The sequence below is a fragment of the Ursus maritimus genome, unplaced genomic scaffold (genome assembly GCF_017311325.1).
Source record: "Ursus maritimus isolate PB19 unplaced genomic scaffold, ASM1731132v1 scaffold_5, whole genome shotgun sequence".
NCBI classification, from domain to species: domain Eukaryota; kingdom Metazoa; phylum Chordata; class Mammalia; order Carnivora; family Ursidae; genus Ursus; species Ursus maritimus.
In genome coordinates this window covers 10,471,256-10,496,033 of record NW_024426663.1, presented here as the reverse complement: position 1 = coordinate 10,496,033, position 24,778 = coordinate 10,471,256, and the positions used below count along the sequence as shown (strand labels likewise).

General features: G+C 35.0%; 1 protein-coding gene and 1 long non-coding RNA gene across 2 annotated transcripts in view; one reads left to right on the top strand and one right to left on the bottom strand.

The window, feature by feature from the left end:
• Nucleotides 1–345: 345 nt before the first annotated feature.
• Nucleotides 346–24,778, bottom strand: part of ST8SIA4 (ST8 alpha-N-acetyl-neuraminide alpha-2,8-sialyltransferase 4) — an 89,988-nt gene continuing 65,555 nt past the window's right edge. The window contains 1 exon segment of the mRNA XM_008700900.2: nucleotides 346–1,891. Within this exon segment, the coding sequence (XP_008699122.1) occupies nucleotides 1,609–1,891 (283 nt within the window). The 3' untranslated portion in view covers nucleotides 346–1,608.
• LOC103672225 lies at nucleotides 2,255–19,274 on the top strand. Its single transcript, XR_571135.2, has 3 exons — nucleotides 2,255–4,142; nucleotides 18,015–18,138; nucleotides 18,853–19,274. It is a non-coding gene; the product is annotated as an uncharacterized LOC103672225 (long non-coding RNA).

Below are 24,778 nucleotides of genomic sequence, written 5' to 3'. Positions count from 1 at the left end.
ATAATCTCCATGCTGTTTCTTTTTTTTTTTTCAGACTGTCTTCCCTAAGAAACAAAACATACATATTCCCCACGCTATTTCTTCTTTCCTCAAACTCTCTTCCCTAAGAAACAAGAAGTCATCTAAGTGTTTCAGGCCAAGAGTAGAAGTGGGAACATAGTACTTCTGCTTTCTAAACAATTTAGCATTAGGATTACCTACCAGTGTAGTATAAATTAACAGAAAACTGGCCTATTGGCCAATTCTATCACATGTTAAAACTTTTTGAATCATTTTCTTAATAATTTCATGTGCTTCTTTGAAAACACATTAATGTGATAATGTGAATAAATTTAACCACAGAAAAAATATTGGTCAATTTAATTCACTTGAAGTGCAAAATACTGACACACAGTTTCATTATTAAACCTCTTAAAATTAATCATCTGTTATGGAGACAACATTCTATTAATCATGTTATTTCTGCACTAAGAAAATTTAACAGTGACATAAAGAGAATGCCAATCTTTCCATTTGAAGAATAAGGGGAATATCAAAGAACTGGAAGTCTTATTTCAGCCCTATTAGTCTAACATTTTTCTAACGGGCAAAATGCTTCCAGGAAATTATTGTGAAATGTAAAAGCTATGGAAGTCTTCCTTCAAATAAAAATAAAGTTTGAGTTTGAAAACTTTAATATCTCTAAAGATGACTTTCATATTAGTAGCATAATAATATATTAATATATTATTTTCATGAAAGGAGAATGGTTTGTTGTGTAGAAACATCAGCACAATCTTTGGTACCAAAGTACTTGCTTTTCTGCTAATTTTACCATCTCAGATGACATAGAACATCTTTCCTTTAGAATGGCTCAAGATCACTGAGTGGTACAGTTTAGCTGGTACCTTCTACACCACTGGAAAAAAATCTGGAGGTTAAGAGTTGTGCAAAATAAAACTCTTTTACAAAGTCATCATGTGATTGCTCTTTAAAAATATAAGAACTTTAAAAATGATTCCTTGAAGGCTATTTATCTCATTCATATTTATCTCAGAAAGGATTTCTAAGCACCCAATACCCAAACCAAAAGAGATTCCAGAAGACAAAAACAAAAACATAATGTTCATGATCAGACTCAGAGTCCTGACTGAAGGCATTTACTTGAGTTGTTTCATCTTATGGATTTCACTGCTCAAACTATTTCCATCTCGATTTCTGCTGACAAGGATGGTTTAATCCCCAGGGCTGAGTTGTGTTCCTGGGTGACTCTTTTAATGTGCTTGGCATTGCCGTGGCAGCCCAACAGTGATGAACATATTTGCCTCATTAACTAATGACAAGTGCATTGTTGGATCTTGTAAACACTACTGATTATACATTCAAACTGTGTTCTTAGTGGAAGTGGCACTTACTAGGACCCTTGAAGTCAAAATATGTGTTTTTTTAGAGCACTTTGCAGGTATTTCATCAGCTGGTAGCGGATTTCTCATAATTGTCCTTTATCACCTTGCAGATACTTGGTGGATGCTGAAACTCAGTCTTGTTTTGGATCCCATGTTCAATCTTAGGAAGCATCTTCAGAAAAGAAGTGCGTATTCAGTTTGTTGGTATGTTTTCAAATGTGCTTTATTGCTTTACACACTTTCCTGTTGTTAGTTTCAGAGCTCCTCTATTATGTAGCACATTCAATGTTTTGAATTCTAATGGCATTCTGTGAGGACTGGCATTGGAAAAGTACCTATATTTTAAGTCATCATAGTAATGATATTTGACGGCTTTTCCATTCAAATCCTTAGGGAATGGCCAGAATCCATACAGGTGAATTTCATCACAGAATCTTGTGGCAAGTGTATACATGAGGAGACCCGTGCTGGGTCTTTTGATGGGAACTTTGTTTGTCAGCCAGTAACTGGAAAAGAAAAAGACACAGAAGAGAAGAATTTAGAAAAACATACAACATACCCTACAGCAAAGTATATACTATGTGGAATCAAAGTAAATTAAAATTGAAAAGTATCTTTATGAATAACATTCGAAAGATTGCTGAAGAAATAACTTCTTTCTCAAGCACTTAGGAAATTTAATATATTTTATTTTCCCTTATCCTTTATTTCCTTGCTTATTTCTGAGGTCATATAAATAGCCAGGGGACCTAGAAAGTGTAAATATTAGTGTGGACTATCATATTCAAAATGAATTAGCAGCAAACATTTATAATAATATACAGAATAGAATCTTATCAGAAAGTGTTAAATATGACTGTAAAGGACACAGTAATTGGGCAGAGATTAGCTAATTCTCCTTGAAAAAGAGAATTTAAAACTTTGCCCATAGGTTTTTCAAAATCTCTGATATTTCAATTAAAAATCTAAACAAATATTTTGCTTGCCTTATACTAACTGACTTATTTAATTTCAATTGTCCAAAACCCATTTTACAAAAGCTAATTAAAAATATTGCCTCAACCCACAGAAAAGCAGCATAAAAGAAATAACATAAAAACATAAACAATTCACCACTTATTCATTTTGTCGAACAGGTAAAATAAATTTAATGGTGATAAGTATTTTATACTCTTCATTTTCAAAGCCAATAAAATATTCCAAAATGTTCAGATCCATCATTGTTGCCAAATTTTGTTCACCTGAAAAGCATGCAAACTCACAAGTCAATCATCACCCCTGGCGAGGAAGGGGGTTTCCAAGACTTCATGGCATACTCATTATCTTATGTGGAAACAGCTAAAAGAGGAAGGGTGTAGATTTTCTTTAACTTTCAAAGTTGTCCAATTACAAATAGAATAAAGTTAATATTTAAAAAAAAAACTTTTGTTTTTACTCTTGTCTCTTATTTGGGGAAATATATACCATGTCTGCCACTCAGATGTAAGGTGGCATATTCTATTAGATTCTGGTCATTGCTGTATTTATATATTTGCCTTAGATTTTATACAACATTCTCTTCTTTGTCTTTTTTTTTTTTTTTTTTTTTTTGGTAATTTATGAAGCTTTCCAGGGGACACCAAATGCACCTAGACTATTGAATGTTGACCAAGAAATACTGGACTTTGAAACATTCCTACATCCAAATAGGGAAAATACACTTATCCACGATCATTCCTCTTTTTCTCCTGCATCATTTTTTCTCCCTCCTTTGAACTGGGATTGACCTTTCACATTTTTAAATTTTCTAGTTGGGTGAAGGCCTTGTGGTGAATGTTTTGAACAATATGAAATGCCCTGTAGATCTTTTGTTATCAAAAGTGTTTAAAGGAAGCCTATTTTCAGTAAAGAAGATTCATAAGGAATTTTCAGAGATTATTATTTAAGAATTTTTTCACAACACAAAGGTAGTTAATGAACAAAAACCAGAGCGCATGCATTGTTCGCATCATGAAGAAACCATAGATATTTGTTCTGTGCAAGGAGCTTACACTACAGTCTGAAGATTTTGAAGAAACTGTGATACAGCCGAAAGCTCTCTCAGCTTTGAGGAAGCAGATGTTCTAACACAAAATGATTATTATTGGAAAATTTTGTGAATGTGATCTGTATGTGATTACAAATGACAGTTGATGAAGTTGGTTTTAAAAAATACACGTATCTATAAATTTTTAAAGCGGCTGAGGCTAATTCAGACTCAACAAATGATTGTTTCTATCGGGAAATGTCAATGATTGGGAATAGTCTGGCAATACGAAGGTCGTGCTCAATTACCTTATTTCTAAAGTGAGAAAAAAAACTGTCAGGAAATAATATAATGCTATATTATTTGTAGGGGACTCCAATGTCATATGTAACTTCAAGAACACATTATAAATAAACTGTTTCCATTTTCCGGAGGGATTTCCTGGATAGCCACTCAACTATGATCAATCATAGACAAAATACCAAAGCAACTTTTGTAAGTCATACAAATAAGCAGTTATAATATTAGAAAAAAAATGCCAAAGGCAAAATTATTGGCCTAAATATTTTAAAATAGTGTCAGAGATATACATTCACTCAATATTTTTTGATCCAGGGCACCATATGCGATACCATAAGCAGAAAATCAGTGACGGCGTCTTCTCACCCTCAAGTACCTGACATCTGAAAGCAGAGCAGGCAAATGAGCATAATGGAGACATCAGCACATCCGGAAGAAAACAAGAGAAAAAGGTAATTCTTGGGACAATTCTCAAGCATGTGATGTGACTTCAGTGAGGATTTTTCAGAGGAAATAAATTGGTGACTTTTGGAATAGGAAAGATATACCTAGGATATTAATTGATATTAATAAAAATTGTGTTTTGAAAACTAAACTCAGATCGTGAAGCCTCCTATTTGAAAATAATGGGTAGAGAGGCTTTAGAAACTTGTTATTTTAATCTATGCAGTTCAAACACTGGTGCTAATAAATGTTGCTTTAGAAATCCTAAAGCTTTCTGATGTTTGGCTTGTTAACAATTTGAATAATTTCAAAGAAAAAATGAACTACCCATTTTCAGGACATTTTTGGAGAAAAAGCACAAAATAAATGCCGTTTATCAAACAGATCTTTTTTTTTTTTTAAGATTTTTTATTTATTTATTTATTGGATAGAGATAGAGACAGCCAGTGAGAGAGGGAACACAAGCAGGGGGAGTGGGAGAGGAAGAAGCAGGCTCATAGCAGAAGAGCCTGATATGGGGCTCGATCCCATAACGCCGGGATCACGCCCTGAGCCGAAGGCAGACGCTTAACCACTGTGCCACCCAGGCGCCCCTATCAAACAGATCTTAATAAATGGTATCAACACGTAACAGATAAATTGAAACAAAACCTTAAAGCAGGTTGAGAACTAAGGCCACAGCTAATAACATTCCGTAAAATTAAAAAGACACAGGAACTGATCCGAATATAGTCAGTAAGAATTTCCTATGTGCTTATTATAAATCTAATGTTGGGCTTGAAATTGTATAGGCCAACATAAATTACCGATACTCAGTATTTGCCCAGGAACATGTTTCATGTGTGAAAAGGACAAAAATGGATATTCCTTTTAAATTCTATTAGCACAGTCAGATAGTATCTGCCAACTTTACAAGCCAAAACCCAGAGAACAATTTTAAAATCCATATCTGGAAATACCTACTTATGTACAAGCTGACATTTAAAAACCACAAATTTCTTATGTAGAGTTAATCAAAACAGAATGTTAACTTAAGTTTTTAATCCTAATTAGGAAAAAAGAGAATTGAAAATAATACATATATAAAATAATGAACTATTTATATTCTCATTAAGTATAAGCTGTTCTAATTTTCATCTCAAAATCGTTTCTGTTGTAGTTTAAAATTGGCAGTTTTCAATTCAGCAAATAATCTAGTTTCCATATATGTATTTCTTTTTATAGAAATTGATTTTTTAAATCATAAAATCAATGTGGGCTCCCTGTAGAAAATTTGAAGAAAAAAGAAATGAATGAGGAAGAAAAATATTACTTATAATCCAACCACATAGAGCTAATTACTGTTACAATGGGCTACATCCTCTTGTTTCCCTGGCTGTTTTGGATCTCAGTATACATTATAATCATTCATACATAGAATGTTTTTCACCAGCTAGTCTAAGTTTTATTTCAAATATTATTAATTTCCTCCCTCCCTTTCTCTCTGCTTCAGTGTTGTAATACTCTGTCTTATTGTGTGAAACAAACTCACCCCGAGTTTTATGTGTAAACTGAACATTTCTAACTTTTTATAGATGCAGTAGCCTCCATAGGTCTACTTCCCAGCAGGGAAGCTCTGTTCTTGCCAAGCAAGTCATCTTACCTCCCCTTCCTCCAACGTATCTGTCCCATTTCTTATTTCAAACCTACTCAACATTTGCAGTGTTTACCCACCAAATCAGTGTTGCAAGATAGGAGTGTGAATCTGTGATACGATGCTCGAGTCCTTGGAAACGCTGCTTCACTTCCTTGGACCTTGGTTAGTATTATTTAACACATAAGGTTGTTATGATAATGCAAAAGAGACAGTAAGTGTGAAGGTCATTGCACGAGCTTGACACCCGGTAAGTAATATTAATCGAATTTTAACATATCCCACAACAACCCGTTCCTCAGTCCCACTCACACATCCCACTTCTCTCCTGGTGCCTTGTATAACTACATATTGCCCAGAGAACTGTGGTCATGCCATTTAACCTCAATGGGCATGTTTCTTGAGAAACAAAACATCTGATTGTATGGCTTTGGGGGGTTTCCTCTATCTATAAGATTCTGTGGCTGTTTCAAATCATCTCTCTCCATGGAACTACACACTGCTTGAAACTGCATGAAACACTCTTGGTTCTTCTCCGCTACCCCTTCCTCATTCTGTTCTCGTCAACTTTTTTCAGGTTTTAATATACTAAAAGGCAAAGAAAGTACTTAATATCGTAGTTTTGATATTAAAGCCCGCAGTAGGTAGATTTTATCTCATAATAAAATTAGGTAATAATCACCTGATAAGCCAAAATATATTATTTCAAGCAACCAACATTTTCAAAATACAAGAAAAAAACTTATCTTCAACAGCATTCGGCATTTGATATACTTACGACAGTTCACACCCAACATTTTGGCAAGCAAGGAACATTAATTTGCATTTATATTTAAGCAAAGAAGTCTACAAATTTAGAAGTAGTATTTTTTTCTCCTCAAGATACTATTCTTCTAAAAATCGAACATGAAAATTTCTAGAATAATATAAAATATAAAATATTCTAGAATATGGAATCCCATTGTGCCAGTTTTAATATTATATTACATGCAAAGTTTCCACTTACGAACCCAGCGATTCTTTTATCTGGAATGGGATGTGGAGTACATAGCCTACGGTGCTTGTGCATACTACTTCTCGTCTCCTATTTATCTTCCCACAACTGAGTTGTGCTTGTCCTGCAGGAAGATTCTCATAAGGATAAATAATATGGCTTCTGGGTCTGAAATGTCTACAGAAGTTTGAGATATTATAAAAGAATTAGCTTTCCATAATTCATCTTTGCAGAAGATGGGTTCATCTCCCCAGTTCTATACTCCATGCTGCAAAATTAATTTTTTATGATACCTGAGTATTATACACAAGCTTTCGGATATTCTGTCCTTCATATTTGTTAACATGTTGGTTCATTCTTAGAAAAAGGACATGTGGCACAGGCTGTATAATATAAAACTTAAACAGTCATCCCATTGCGTATTGAAATGGAATATCTCTGCTGTTTTGTTTTCAACTGTTCACACAATCCTTCCACTGTATTCTGCAGTATGCTCCATCACATGAATTTACTTTTTAAAGTGCAGAAAACTTAATTTTGTTTTAAAACTGTTTTGGTAACTAATGATGTACTATATGTTGGCTAAATGTTGAATTTAAATTAAAAAAATAAAAATGAATGAAAATATAGAAAGAAAACAATAAAATGTGGCCAAATGGAAAAAAAATGAAAAATAAATAAAACTGTTTTGGTAAAGTTCATAACACTTCTAATTAAGATTATGAAATAGCTTATCTTTCTATAACAGTAGGGTTGGTGATAATTTCTTTAAAAAAAAAAAAAAAAGAACTTCCAGCACTGTACTCACAGAGAATAATTCAGTCCACCATGAATTAATCCTTATAGTGTCCCATTAAAGCAAAAAGCGATGGATCTTAGATCTCCCTCTCATGTATTGAAACAAAAGGGTAGAGAGGCATATTTCATGTTCTTTGGCAAGCTAGGAGTAAACCCAGGAGTAAAAACATAAGCAATGTCATACAAGGTGGCAATGATAATACTAATTTGAGTGTTTATAAAGGACCAGAGACCATGTTAAAAGCTCTACCTATGTTGTTTTTCTCGTTTAATCCTCATCACACCCCTGTGAATGGATGCTAGTTCAGGGAGGGGGACATTGAGGCTTGGGCAGGTTAAATAACCAGTTTAAGGTCATGGAAGACTGTAGGTGACAGGACCAGGTTTTAAGCCCACACCTAGCTGGCTATGGTGATTTCAATTTCAACTGAAAAGGAACGGGATTGTTTAGCTTCTCAAGAGAATACAGCCTAGAATAGTAATTTCCTGGGTACATTTTCAACATAGGGTTCATATGGGAAAAAACATAGTTCTGTACAGTTTTTTGGCAATTAACAATCTGGTGTCAATGGTGATGTGTTTTAGACATGGATCTTTTTTGGCTTTTTTGTTTCTTTCAAAGGTAAATAAGAGCTGACCCACTTTTCCCATTAATACTCTCAAAAGTATTCCAAGTCAGATGATTTTGTAGTTTCAATATATAACTTACTTAACCACATTGCAAATGTCAAAGGCAGTGAGATTGTATCAAAGGGTAGGGATTTCCATGCAGATATGAATAAGTTTCTTAAAGTACTTGGAAGTGTTATTAAAATGAAAGCAGGAGTTTGTAACCTCAAGGGGTCAATTTGTCAATATTTTTTCTAGGTGTCCTTTGCATGCAGAGCTCTATATGATTATATTGACCTTCAAAAGTCTGATTCATCAGAGGCATAGAGTTCTTATGGAATGGAGACGAGAGTAGGAATACTAAGTTAGGTCCCAAAATCTCTATATTCTATTTGTGTTATGTCTATGACAGGAACCAGGCTCTGACCTTAACTCTGAATTTCAGCCTTCTCTTTATCTCGCTGCATGCATAGCCTGGTTGAGCACAGATAGTATTACCAAACTCAAGATCTATCTATACCATGTTGGTTTTGCCAAGTGTCTTGTATTTTATTAGTGAACATATAACTCTTGTTATTGTTGTGTTAGTAATTCTATTTCATATTTACAAAGTATTTTCACATGCTCCTCATAAAATCCTGTTATAGATGATGCTGTAGGATGTATTATCATTTCTACTTCACAGTAAATCCAGTGGAAAGTTCAAGAAGTAAATGATGTGTCTGAGTTTGCTCAGCCACTGTGCTGCACACTGGTGTGCTGGTAACTGTTTAATAGCAGACACTAACTAGAGGAGAAGGGATTGCTGATCTGTAGCCTTTGCCAATTTCTGTGATGTAAATACTCCCATCAGGGCTGAGTTCAAGCTACGGACCTGACATCAGTGAACAGTGAATAGGGAAGAGATGGTACAGTCCACTCTTGGCTGCCAGCACCAGCTCGCTCCCGTACTCCACAAGCTGTAGAACACACCGAAAATATTCTTCCTGACCTGTAGCCCTGTAATGTTTGCACGAGGAAATTCAACATTAAAGAAACTTGCCTTAGAAAAATTTCCAGGTAATTGTTTATATACACCTCATTTGTAAACAAAGAAGATGGGGGTATAATTTGCTTCTTACAATATAACAGAGAAGGTTAACATTATTATACAATGAAAACAGAAAGAGATGAATGAGTCTTCTATTTTTATCTCTCAAATAAGATATTTAAGCACAGTGTTGGATACACAGCAGATACTTAATGAGTGCGTATTTTATTTATTCTTGCTGGAGTTTTAGAGATTTTTAGTGTTAATAAAATGGAACATACTCATGGTTTGGCATTCTCTGAGTGACAGTATTTAATAGGACAAGCACTGGAAAAGCTGGAGTTTTGACTCTGCTTTACCTTAAGCTAAATATATGATCTTGGGCAAACCACTTAAACTTATTCAGCTTTAGTTTACTCAACAATAAAATGAGATTTTGAATATGGTTCCTACTACATCTAAAACTCTCATTTTTAAAAGGTCGCAAGTAATCTGAATTAAGATTGAGGAGCATGAGAGTTCCTCCATTTGCAGCTGGAGTCTTATGTTTTGCTGTGGTAATTAACTACTCCTACTTTTATAATGTGTGATCTGACATCACAAGCAGCATATCCCTTCAATAATGTTATAGAGCTGTTGGATAAAATCATCCCTGCTAATAAATTTAACATCATGTCCAGTTTCCTATAATACTTGTATCTAGAAGTCAGAAAATTTTCTCTACTTACAAATTCATAATATAAAATGATTTTTGATTATTTAAAAATTATAAAATTATCCATCATAATTTCAAAGATAAAACTAATGGAAGGAAATAAAGTCAAAGAAAATGGAATCTTGCTGAGATGTGAGAAAAATTAAAAACAGAGGGGATCCTTTAGACTTTACTTACCATGAATGGAATTTAAATGGATCACTCCAAAAGTATATTACATGTTGGTTAGATTTTGGTGAAAGAGAATTAAAAAAATAATTATAGATGAATTCTATATTGTATCTGTTAAAGATGGGGGTGCCTAACTAGCTCAGTTGGAGGAGCGTGCAACTCTTGATTTCAGGGTTTTGAGTTTGAGCCCCACATTGGGTGTAAAGATTACTTAAAAATAAAATCTTAAAAAAAAGATATTAAATATAATATCTTTGGGGACTTCTCAAAGATTATACTTAAAAACTTGAACGGATGCATGGGGGCTAGGGCAAAAAAAAAAAAAAAAGTAGATGTAAAGCCACAGGTTTTAATGGCCTTTTTTTTTTCACCCAATTGAACTCTGAAAGACAACTGAAATTTACAACCTGAACTGCCAGAATGAGGAAGTGGTGACGTCCAAAAGGTGAAATACTGGAAACAAAAGGGAGATGGTCTTTTGAAACATGATGATGGAATTAAATAAGGTTAATGCTAACGTGCCTTGTGTCTGATCCCCCTGATGAGATCAGATTGCTTTCAAAAGGTCAAAAATTATGGAAACCTTGCATTTTTCCTATTAAGATTAAAAGAAAACAATTAAACCATTTATCAGAAGATGTGGAGTCCTACAAGAAAAGAAGTAATTAAAAGCAAGTGGGGGTAGGTAATCCTAAAGCTTAGCAAAAATGGGTTAGATACTGAAAGATGAAAATGAGAGCAGTATTTTATCCATGCAAATTTTTTCATTCATAAACATTATTCCAAGAAGGCACTTAGAGATTCTATTTCCACATTCCCAGACAACATAAAGACAGCTTCCCAATAAAAGTCCCTTTTACTATGATAAAATCTTAAACAACTCTTCTAATGGTCTGATGACCTTATTTTAGCTTGATGTGGACAATTTACAAATGGGTATGCCCAGTTTCCATCAATAAGTCAGGTTACATTAACCTTCCAAATAGGAATTGTGCTAAAATCTATTTCAAGAGGAGTAAAGACCAACAAATGTGATCTATAATCCATTCAATAATGTAAAATGCTTGCTAGCAAAGTATACAAACTAAACATAAGCCAAAGATCAGACTTCTTCTCAAAGCCCAGGAAGGAACAGAATCAAGATAGCTAAAAGCAAGTTCAAAGTAGTTCTTTGTAGCCTTCCCAGCAAGTATCAAAATAATAGCATTTGGGGAGGTTAGTCAAACTTAGATCATTATTTTCTATATTTATTCCTGTCATAAAGTGTGCAATACTGAAGGGACTGCCCATTTAGACAATTGCCTTGTCCTTGGCATAAACTTATCACTCAATAAACGGCTTTCTTTGAGTGTATACGTTGATAAAGGGGCTTCCAGCCGAGGGAAAAGCCCCCATGAAGAAATATTGCCAGGACAATGCCACTGATGCAGGCTTTGGGATTTAAATTATACTCCAAAGCTACTTGTCATTAGAAACACTACTGCTATAATTCTGCCCCCAAGATTAATTAGGGGAAATTTTATATTTTTATCCCTGAAACTTTGAAGGACTATGTGTTACATAATATTTTCATTAAGTCAAATATTAATAAATACTGGGGTATTTTTCCCTCCAGATGTCAGTCTCTATTTGATGAAACTCCAATCTAATGCAATCAATGGTAATTTTCCTCCTTTTCCTCTCCTTCAGCCTCACTTAATGCCAGTCCCTTCAATGTATTTTTAGGTAGAATCATTTAATTTATAAATCACATTTATAAAATAGTTGCTAAACGGAAGCCCATTATTCTTCTGAAGAAATGAAGCAATGAAATACAGCTATAAAGACAGCTACATTAGGTAATATGCTATTCTTTGCAATAGAAAAGAATAAAAGTGAAAACTGTACTATAAAATCAGGCTATCATGTAACAAACTGCACCTTGATTGAGATGTGCCCCTATTATGATGTTTGTCATAATATTCAGTTAAAATGCAATGTTGAAAGAATGAGTTGACCCCTTCGTCATACCATATAAAAAAGAAAAAAAAAAAAGAGCTCAAAATGGATCACAGACCTCAACCTAAGAGTTAAAACTCGAAATCTCTCAGAAGGAAATACAGGAGTAAAGTACCCTCACCTTAGGCAAAGTTTTTACTAGACAGCAACAAAAGAAAAATTTAATTGGCCATAATCAAAATTAAAAATTTTTGTGTTCCAAAAGATGCCATTAAAAGTGAATAAACTCACAGAAAGGAAGAGAATATCTGCGAACCGCATATCTGATAAGGGACCCGCATCAAAATACATTAAAAAACTCCTACAACTCAATAATAAAAATATTTTTAAAAACCCAATTTTAAAAATGAGCAAAGGCATAGGCATTTTTCCAAAGTGGATATACAAATTACCAATATGCACATGAAAAGATGGTCAACATAATTGGCTATCAGGGAAATGTGAGTCAAAACCACAATGAGACACTTTTTCACACCAACTAGAATGGTTATAATAAAAAAGACAAATAATAAGTGTTGTTGAGGCTATTATGGAATTGGACATTCATATATTATTGCTGGTACCTATGCATGAGAGTAAAGTGCTACACACCCGTTGGAAAACAGTCTGCCAAGTTCCTCAAAAGGTAAAACATGAAGTTACTATATTTGTAGCAATCACACTCCTAGGTAGAAGATTCTCTCCTCAACCAAATTTAGTTAGGCTCCTCTGAGCTCTCATCTCAACTAGGCATCTACTTTGGCCTTCTGTGTCCATCCTCGTTGAGTCTAGTTTTTAGCAAGAATCCTGCCTAGTTTAAGTTTTAGTGAGAATTCCTCCACCCTTGGTATCTAACTGTATCTCAGTTTCCTCATATCTGTTTATCTGTGTTTCAGTTTCCTGATCTGTACATTTGAGGCAAAACATCTTACCTTCTGGAATATTGGAGGAATTGAATGATCTGATACAGATAACAGTTCACTGTAAATTATGAATTTTATATACAAGTTCAATTTAATACACCATGCTGCTGGAATCATATTAGGAAGGTCAGTCACATTACCTATGCACATGCCTATAGAACATTCACTCAACTAGTGAATATGAGTTTAGTTTAGTTCTTGTTTTTGTTTGAAGAACTCAATGGATTATATTGCCTACATTATACAACTAGGGCCAAATCATCTAGCAAAACAAAACAAAGCAAACAAACAAAAAACCCAACAGTTCCTTCTTTTAAACTTGATAAATTTTAAAAAGCAAGGAGAAATGATCATAAGGTTTCATCCAGAATGTGAACTATGCAATTCACATAAGTTTAGAGGTACTGCCTAAGACAACCATTTATTTTATATGATTTGTTTTCTTTTAGTTATACTGATATAATAGAAATTCAGGAATGAGAGTCACAAAACTTTTTTCCTGACTCTCTGAATGAGAATATAAGTTGATAGAGATAGTTAGTTCAGACTTCATAACAATAAACTTATCAAGAGGGTGAAACATAACTTTCTTTAAAATGGAAATGTAATCGAAATGGCTCTTTGTTTTTGTTGTTGTTCAAGAGGAATATTTCCATAATAAAGAATCCCAAATCACTTATCTGATGATTGATTCTACTTGAGGAAAAAAAAAATTGAAGACAGGCAGCCTGTGGGAGTTGTGCACAAAGCGTGTGTACAGTATTCTTGACCATCTGTTTCTCTTTGTGTTAGTACATTCATGTAATATTGTTTTGAATGCTGACTCAAATTTCATTTATAAACTTCCTTGATGCACAAAACATGATAGAATACAGAAAGCAAGGGATGAAATCTGGGGAATATACAGGTTCAGAAAAGGAGTATACACCACTGGAAAGTGAATTACATTTTTTAAATAATAATTTCTTATTATGTTATGTTAGTCGCCATACCGTACATCCTTAGTTTTTGATGTAGTGTTCCATGATTCAGTATTTGCGTAAAACACCCAGTGCTCCATGCAATATGTGCCCTCCTTAATACCCATCACCGGCCTATCCCAATCCCCCTCCCCCCTCCCCTCTGAAGCCCTCAGTTTGTTTCCCAGAGTCCATAGTTGGAGAGTAAATTACATTTAAATTTTGGAATAAAAGTGATTAAGTTTAAAATATTAAAAAGTTCACACCGAATCTCTAATGCTCTTGCGTCTCAGTTGCTATCTTAATATTCATACTTTCAAATAAAGGGGATAAATGAAATGCAACACCAAAAAGCTGTAAATCATTAAAATTCGTGCACTCTGTAAGAGCTGTCTAGAGGGTGCTTCATTTTGTACTGGCGTGAAAATAAGCCTTTTCGTCTTTGGCTTATCATTGTGTATAAAAGCAAACTCAGGAACTTAAGGACTAAGCTATAAATCCTAAGAACATTAAGTTATAGAATCTAAGAGAAAAAAAAAAGGAGCCAACAAAGTCCATCCTGTAGAGTTCCTTAATTAAGTAAGAAAATATACCTAATGAGTTCCTTGAAATGGCTGTCTACATTAGAGACCAGATAAGATCCTTAACTAGCTTATTAAAACCAGAGATTATTCACTGAAGAAGGAGGAACAGGTGGATTTCTGGAGTGGTGTGGAAGTAAAAGAAGCATAATAAATATTATAACTGTTTTGATTGGGTTTAACTCATACTATTTATTTTGAAATTCCAAATATAAAGAAAGGCATAAGATTTCTGGTTTTCAAAAGGGGGCAAGGTTTGAAAAAGCTTTGAGAATGGTCTATGAATTCTACCTAAAAATATTTTATAATATTAACATTAAACTTTACAAGTCAATAATGTTGAAATGTAGTAATAAGCACAGAAATAAAAAGTACATTGATGGCTGTCTTTAACAATTCACATTTTGGTTATCATATTCTGTCTGTAGCATATGGAGTTTCCAAAATCTTTTTTATCTTTTTTTCTTTTATTTGAGTTTCCAAATTCTTAAGTGTTTAAGAATTCAGAGTTAGCTAATCCAGACCAATTGCCAGTTACTTTGGTCTCACAGACTTTAATTTAAGAAAGCCAAAAATACTATGACAGTTTTTCCCACGGCAAGAATTATCAGGTCAGAGACAGGCTCTGAATGTGCAGGACAGTGATTGAACTCTAGACATTGAGTGGTCTTTCAGGTCTGGCAACTGGTTAGGGTAAGGAAAATAATTCATATTGTTTACAAGTAGAATATCCCTATATAAATAAAGGTGCATCATATGGGTATAAAGATGGACCTGTCTTAGGTAGATATTTTATCATCTTTTTTTTTTTAAACAAAAGGGGTTATTTAATTTATATCTTGTAGAGTGTTTTCCTTAAAACTGAATTGCCAGTAAGGTTCATTTTATGTTGACTATATGAAGGTCAAAGATATAATTGTAATCTGTATAATTTATGTAAAATATAATTTGGCAGAGTAAACAAATCCTTGCCAGAGAGTAGTTTATTTTCTTCTCTCAACATTTAATCAGCACTTCTACATTTCTCAAACTAGTTTTCGGAAGAGTTTTTGACCGTAGATAAACACAGGCAACCTGATATTTCTGCCATCTTTTCACAAGTTGATGGAAATTGGGTTGGTTTGGAATGACCTAAACTATTTTTTATATGTGGTGCTCTAGAGGAAAGAAATGGGAAGTGCACAGCAGTGCTACGTGATGATCTTCCAGTTTTTATCGTCACACATTTTGGCCAGTTTCCCTGTTCCCTGTCTCTTGTCCATACTTAAGAGCTGACTGCATAGTCCGCTGTGGGAAAACATTGCTCCTTTTCAAAGAGAAGTTCCACATAAGTTTCAATTTCCAGTTGATTCATCAAAACAAAGCTGGTTCAGAAAGGGGAAAAATTACAAATTGCTTACATCTGTTCAACCTAAAACATTATTCATAATCTGCCAGGGATGATGGCTGAGCCATCTGGGGAATATGATAGGTGTTTGGGGAAAAACATATCTGTCACAGTGCAATGGAGAAATGACATGTGGGAGAGTCTCAAGGTTACCTCATGGTTCAGTGATGACTTTCAGGTACTCTGCAATAGACAAGTTCTGAATTTCTATACATACAAACTAGAAACATTAATCTACTCAACAATTTTACCCAGTAAGCATGAACATACTTGTTAAATAAATGGATGAGTTATTGGAATCAAGAGTTTCTGGGATAAACATGTGAAACAAATTATTACAGGTTATGATTAGGAAATAGGATATTTCATTCCAATTACAAAAGTGAATCTTGGGCTACCTGGCTGGCTCAGTTGGAAAAGCATGTGACTCGATCTCAGGATCATGAGTTTGAGCCCCACACTGGGTGTAGAGATTACTTAAATACATTTTTAAAAAGTGATTCTCTATATATTATATACTAAATATGGCCGTATCATACATTATAGTTATATGTTACATATATTTACATGTATAATTATATATGATACACTAATATGTAGAAATACACATGTAAATAATCTTATACAATACATACGTACATATATCTCTAGTTTGCTATGCAAATGTATATACACGTAAACATCCCATAGGTATGTTACAATTACCTAAATGTCAGAATACATAGTTGACAGTATTGCCTTAAAATAAAAATAGTTTGAGATAGCAAGACTTTTATGACTGTAGTGTTAGTTGAATCAAATATTTCTCACATTTCCTTTCGCTTTTAGAAGTCTGTTGGCTGACAATGAAGATCTGTGTGATCCCTAATAAAACTCGGCCTAAGATGAGGCAATTTTGTAATGAGACTTATTTCAGCCAGTTTTATCAAGATATACCAAATTCAATCAATCATGAATTTGTTACTTGACCCTGTTTCCTACTTTTCAGAAACTTTTAATAGGAAATTACAAGAAAAGAAATTCGATCTAGAATTGATTTACTCCCACCTATTTGGGCACACCTGGGGGACCATGTACATTAATTCCTTATTAGGAAAACACTTATATAATCACTAATCTTACTCACTGCGCTTCTCTCGACATTAATGGAACAAATTTGAAGTTTTTAAATTTTATTATAAATTTTGGTGTTAATGCTATAAATTTATAAAAATGTTGAAAACGGTAAGTTCAAGGAATAAATACGAAATAATTCTTTAAAATCTGGGTTACAGAACTGTCTCTTTTGCAAACATTTCATTGAAATATCTTGGGGGATCTATAGCAATTTTTATCCTTATTGATGAAAGAGAAGGACAACAATGCATAATTTAAATGTGTATAATTCGCAAATATTCCCTGCCTCTCTCAAATACAGACCAATAGAAATACTGAAACAGTTTGCCCCCAGAAAATGCTTAGCAATCAAAGAGGAGAAGAGGTACGGGGGTCATTTCCACTCCTCTGCTTATTAAGTGTGGATGATCCCGTTGAAAAAGTCACATTCAGTGTGAGTGGAGCTTTCCATTTGTATTCATTCCACCTTGGAAACAGTTTGAATGTTTTTCTCTGGAGACTTACGCATTTCAGTGACAGCTGCATTGCCACAATATGCCGAAGTAGCTCATCTTGACAGGTCATATCCTGGATTTCACATTCTGAATGGCAGCTGGGATGCCAGAGAGTTTCTCACAGTGGGTGGGCCCTGTATTTAATCAGGCCCTCCCTGGCTTCGGAGACAAGCTGCACGTGTGGTTACAAGCCACTCTAACATGTCCGGGATGTACCTTTGTGGCTCTGGTTGCTCCCTAAATAGCAGTGACATTCGTGGGGGCGATCTCTGTGACTCTAGGAAACAGTGTGAAGTGCCTTTTAAGATCCCAGATGTCCTGTGTCCCGTTGTAGCACTTTCCCTGATGCCATGGGCGGCATCAGTGCCATGCACACCGTTATAAACACCGGGTAAATGGTTCAAATCTCAAACTGAATCTCTATCTACGTCCATTTATCTATGTATATACAGATCTATAAACTGATGTAAAAATCAAACACCTTAACTTACAGTTGTGGGACATCTCACCATTCAGAGCAAAGCTGTGATCGTAACAACAAGACATGAGTCCGTCCACTCCCATTCACCGGAAAGTGAATTGCCTGTCCTGCGTAAGCCCTTCATTTCCTTCCCCAGGTGAGTTTACACTTGGTGAGTTCATTACCCACTGGGGCCTGCATAAACCAGCCACTGTGCAACCCTAATGAGCTGATCGGTGATAGATTAATAAGTCCTGACGTGAGGAGTATTTCCCTCAGTTTTTCAGAGTCTCTTGTTTGTGCAAGGCAAGCAGATTTCAGGGCATTCACCCAGAGCACCCGAGAAAGCAATCCTCTGCTACTCCTTCTGTAAGCTTGAAGCTCCACTTTTCACTCCCTGAGATCTCAAAAAGTAGGACTTCTTTGAAAACCTCTCTGAAAGCGGCTTATAATAGAATTTTAAAAAAATGTGTTAGATGGGAATATAGGTCGAGCTTAAGATTTCTAAGCACATCTTTGCAAAAAGATGTCTCTCAAGCCAAAAGCCTAGACCATGCTTGTACATTTTCTCACTTGCAAGACTCTGGAGACATCTAAGGCCATGTTTCAGGATTAAATCTGCAGTTTGCCTGTCAAAAATCGAGATAGAAAGCTCTAGAATTCTAATACAGGAGGATCAGCAGTTTGCATGGGGTGTGGGAGATCCTTAGTCCATAGATGTTGATTCAAGTCAAAAAAGGGAAGGCCTTCAGTTAATAATCCTCCCTAATCAAACAAAGGAGTTCAGCTTTTTCAAAGACCCAGATTCCTGGGAAATGTCTTAGAAAGTCTGAGACTGAGAATTTTCATTTGCTTAATTTACTACATTCAGGAAAAGGACAAAGCCCTGTCAAGTGGCCTACTATGAAATGCCGACGAATCCTGACACAGACAATATTTGAGCCCAAACACAAGGCAGTGATCCTCCAATGGACGATGTGGGAATAGGGATTTGTAGGTACAGGACTATTCCCATGTCACAGTACTTTCTCCATGAAATGTGACTGACTCCTATACATAGAAATACCAGTGGACGCTCGCCACAGCCCTGCCATGCTCCATCTTCGTGGGATAATTACCAAAAGGATCCCAGTGAGCAAAAGAACCAGGTGAGCCCCTGAGAGCTTTGCGACCAAGGACTCTTTCCCAGCACTGTCTTTCTCTCTTCAAAGCAATTATCTTTAGGCCTGATGCCTTCTCCTTTGTCTTTTTTCCTCTCACGGATTAAAAATTCAACCTTAATCCTTTTTCAAACATGAGCACACGTATATCTCTTATATCCATTTTCCCCGACTCCTTCCAACGATTGCCCAAATGCTTTAGTTAATCTTTTCATTTACTTGACAGTTTTTTCTTTGCCTTAATTCTATTTTAGAGTAATAAAGGAAAGGTTGGAAAACAAAGGATATTGACAGTGATAGATCTATAACAGGGAAAGGAAAGTCATAAGTAAAACAGAAAGTGGACATAATAAATTACTTGCATCCTTAACCTTTAAGATGCTTGAACATATCCTTCAGAGTTACCACAATATTTCTACCTAGCAACATGTAGTCCTCCGATTTTTCTAAAGTACAATGGAACAAAATAAAGAGATATAAAGTTGTCTATTATGTATGCTGTACTATTAAGAGTGCGATGGTGACACTTTTGTAATCTTATTGACCATGAATGTGGAACAATGAAGATAAAGCCCCTTATCTTGTGCAGCCTAGTCAAGAGTTTAGCCCTTTATAAAAATTATTAAAATGTTGTATAACATTTCCAAGGGACAAACAAGTGAAAGACAACAGAGTTTAACAAGATGCATCACTGGGATGCATCCCACTACTATGCAGTAGTTATGGGCACACTGGAGCCAGGTGTGGTTCGAGGCCCAGGGCTATCACTTACTGGGTGAGCTGTACAAGATGTTGAACCTGGTTGTGTCTCACTTCATCATCAGTTAAATGGGGATAATATTTACCTTACAGGATTGTTATGGAGATTACATAAATTAACATTTGTAGAGCGATGCAAATAACACCTGGCACCTATCACTACACTATTTATTATTGAATAAAAAGTCAATAAAAGTATTAGCTTATTATCATTTGCTCAGGGAGGTCTTCCCTATTCTTCACCCATTTTTCCTTTGTACTACTTAGCCAATTCTAATACAAATAATTTGTCTAATTATTCAGTGTTTCCCCTGCTACAGTGCAAACTCTGTGTCAGTCAAGGTGGTATTTACCAACCTATCCCTACCAACTAACACTAGGTCTGACACATAGAAATTGATCAACATATATTTATTACAAAAGTCCCCAGTTAATAAAATCTACAAATACAACAGCCAATAAGAAACTAAATTTTTTATAGCTCGATCCATTTCTAAGTTGAAAACTATGCATATGCAGCAAGTATCTATATAAAACAAAGATTTTATTTTTCTGAATTCAGGATATCCTTTCAAACTCAGTAGACCTATTTTATGTCTTGTACTATCTCTGGATGATAATATATTGTAATAATGCTTGTGAGTTTAGGCAAGCAGTTGAGGACACTTTGTCCAGAATAACATGGCAAATCATTGTTGTGTTATTTAAACAAAGATATCCTTTTGAATGTTTGCATTACATTTGTCCGTGTGTGTGCGTGTGTTTGTACAGACATGCAAAAAGTGTGTGCAAATGCAACCAATATTAATTTCAAAAAAGTAGACAAATGATTTCTTTTGTTTTCAGACCAATGATTCCTACAGATGATTAAGTGGTCATATCTATTTATATAGCCATACTTGCATATGACTTCTAATATAAATATTTTGTTATGTTTACTTAAGTTGTTACTTTATTATATTACTTAGGTTAACTCTAAGTACAATGTTTTTTTTTTTAAAGATTTTATTTATTTGAGATAGAGTGAGAGAGAGAGAGTACACAAGTGGGGCAGGGAGAGTGCACAAGTGGGGCAGGTCAGAGGGAGAGGGAGAAGCAGGCTCCCCGCTGAGTAGGGAGCCCAATGGGATGCTGGGCTTGATCCCAGGACCCTGGGATCTCGACCTGAGCAGAAGGCAGACGCTAACCGACTGAGCCACCCAGGCGCCCCTAAGTACAGTGTTTTAATAACAAATTGCTAATATACAGTAAGACCAACACATTAGTTCTTAAAATTTAGATCCATAGTTTCTCAAAATAAATCCTACTGTGAATACGTATAGGACTTGCTTTAAGTTTCCATGGACCATAATATGAGTTGAAACTGCAGTTGCTGGGTTTTACCAGCGGATCGCTATTTACAGTATACAGTTATATTCGTCTATATAAATTAACTTTGAAAAGACTTCTCTCTCTTGTTCATTTAATGCTCCAGTCCTCCAGCAACCACTGGGTTTTGAGGGTTTACTATTCACCAAGTACATTGCTGAGAAACAAGTACAGAACAGGACGGACACAGTTTACCATCCCGGAGAAGGTGAAATCTCCACCTTATAACTGAACACCCAGTGAACTGTTTATAAGCCAAGTAAGGGGATGTGTACTATGTCCTGGCGGTGCCAGATTAGGAAAAGTTCCAAAATGTGGCCATAACAATACATGGGTTCTATCTTATGACATAAAGTACTTCCCAATTCTACAACTTCCTACCTGGATTTTTTAACTAGTTCTTACTTTCTGAGCCTCAACTGTTTTAATCTTTAAGGAGATCTATTGACTTTTTATGACGATTAAATGAGAAGATAAATGTTCAATCAATGGAGCTATCGGTATTGTCATTTCATTTTCCCCACTCAGAGACACACAGATCTCCAGCGTATCTGCTCATCTCCATCCTGCTGCATCACGTTGACTCTTCCTCGTTCTCCATTATTTCTGCTCTATCACTTAAGCTTCCACTGGAGTGGGAATCCAGTTCTTAGCTAGAGCAAGTGCTCTGAGATGAGTGAGTTCTGGTCATCTCGGGGGGGAGGGGGCAAAACAAATCATTTTATTTTTTGAAATTCTTCTCATCTGACTCTTGATTTAACCTTCCTACAATTTTTTTTTTCCTCTTAGAGTGGCGGATGCATGAGTGACCTAGAAATTGAGACATGACAGGAATCTATATATGCAAGTGAAAAATATTCGAGTCTCTCAGAATCTGGAACCATAACTTTGTTTAAAATACTGATTCTGGCAAAGACTTAGAATTTATCTATGAATTCTAAACAGAATCTGTTTTCATTTAAACACTATTTTTGTCTAAGTAGATACTGAGTATCAATGACAAAGACTTCATATTTGGATAAATTAAATGTGCTGTGTTCATTTATACTTAAAGGAAGAGCTCTGATATGAATCAGTCCATGCTTCAGGTTTTATCTTTTTTTTCTCCCCCCCCTTTTTTTTCTTAACTCTATGGCAGCTAGTTTTTACTTTCGGGGCTCTGTCGGGGACCACAGGTTTTGCAATTACACCTAAAATGTGGTACTGCGTATCTGGGACATATGCCTGAGGGAAGCCTTCCCAATTCTTAAAAAATATTGAGGATATTTCAGTATCACAGATGTTTCCTTATTGAAGATATTTCAGTATCACAGATGTTTCATTTTCAAACATGCTTTGGACCACAGCAACTGTAATAATAAGACGAAAGATCTGCTATTCTCATCAATGAAGTGAAAGAAAGTGCTCTTATTTTCGAACTGTGACTCTCAGTTAATATAGGTTAGTGCACTAACATGCATTGCAGCATCCTGAAAATTACATATACTTTTGGCTAACTCCCACATCTTTCTGTTTCCTTCTCTTCTTGCTTTCATCAGCCTGCTTTACATCATCATTAATTTGCACACAGTTGAACGAATTAGCATCTAAAATATTCTTAAAGTTTCCAGTTACCCAATATGACACTAATTTTAAGTACAGCTCCGATCTTGTCATTTCTTGCTTACAAGCTTCTGATTGTCCACTTTCAAAAGAATAAAGCTCCTTCCTACGTCATTGAAGACTTTCTAGAATCTTATACAGTCAACTCTTTAGATAATCCTCTCACTGTATTTACTCAGTTCTCTATTTTCTACTCTAATGATTTTGTTTATTCTCTCCTCCTTGGGTCAAACAAGTTTCATTTACCCTGCTACTCTACCACCTTCCATTAGGGAAATCTAATCCACTATTCAGGACCCCAAATGTCTCCTTTTAATGAAATATCTCATGATTTACCCTGATGAAAATAATTTTCCCTTTATAGCACATTGTTGTATTCATTCACCCTGTATTTAGTTAGGTGTTGCTACCATGCCGTGAATCTAAAGGTTACAAGGTAAATTCTTTGCTCTCATATCATTCAGATGTCTGCTCAGTTGTATTTGTCTTAGGTTTTATGTACACTTACTGGTTAACATATCATCTTGTAGGCAAAAGTGAGAACCCATGGAGGGAGAGATTAAATTAATTGATCTTTATGTCCCTGGGTCCTAGCAGAGAACTTTGCATGTAGAGAAAGACAACGAATCTTTGTCAAAGTGAAGTGAATTCCTAGTCTGTCATGGAATTCTGATTCATGATAAATGACACAGGCTGATTTATATTTTTTTGACTATTTTAAGTCTGGTTTTCCTGGGCTCCAAAAGGAATGCCTAGTATAATAAATTAAAATTTTACTTTAATATATGTCCATTGTCAAATGCAGTATGGAATTGAGAGGAAGAGTACAGATTATGGAATCAAGTTCCTTGGCTTTGATTCTGGCTTCCCTTTTTACTACTTGTGTAGACTTGAGCATGTTACTTAACTAGTTACTTCCTCGGTTTCTTCACATGGAAAATGGAAGTAATAATGGAACTAAGCCACAGTGCTGTTTACCTAGAGAAAATCACTTGTAACAATGATTGGCACATAGTGAGTGTTACATGAGTGTCAGCTAATATTATATAGTGAAAAGACTGCAAAAAGGCATCTGTCTTTATATACGCCATTTTCTCTACCTGAGACACTCTCTCCCTATTCCCGGCATGAACTAAAACATCAGTTTCTCCAGTAGGTCTTTTTCTTTTAATCAACTTCCCATTGTCACTTCTGGAAGTTACCCCCCGCCCCACACACACAGTGTTGCTTTCCCCCCATCCGCGCACTTGTTTTATCATACTGCAATTTCTGGTACGGATGTAAACATCCAAGTAAAGGTGAGGAATTGTGTCTATTTAATCCAGGTTTGCACCCTGGACCTAGCAAAGTACCTGGCACCTAGCATATGTTCAATACAAACTGAATGAGTAAATGAAAGAATTATAGAAAACTGAAGTTTAGGAAATCATATTAATGATGTGAACACAATATAATAAAGGAGATGACTATGAAACAATCTAAATATACATACATAATGTATCTGAGTATATACTATTGAGGTCTATTTTTAATAGAATTAGAAAAATAAAAATGAAAGAAGAATAAAAGGAAATAAAACATGAAATCCTATCGTGACAAAAGGAGCAATTGTTAGTTTGTGGGGCATGGAAAGAGTAGAACAGCTTAGGACTTAGCACTTATTAAAACTTTACTTGGATATTAAATACAGTAACTTCATGGTTATCTATCTCACATTTAAAAAAAAAAGGTCCTTATTTGTGACAATCTTGTAATGGTATCTAATGGGGACATAGTCACTGGAAAAAAATATTGTGTTACTTATTTTAATTTGACGGTTTTGAATTTCTGAATGCTTAAAAATATTTTTTTCTGCCTTTTTTATTTTGTTCTCATCTCAAGTTGTCACTCTTAATGAAATTGACTCAT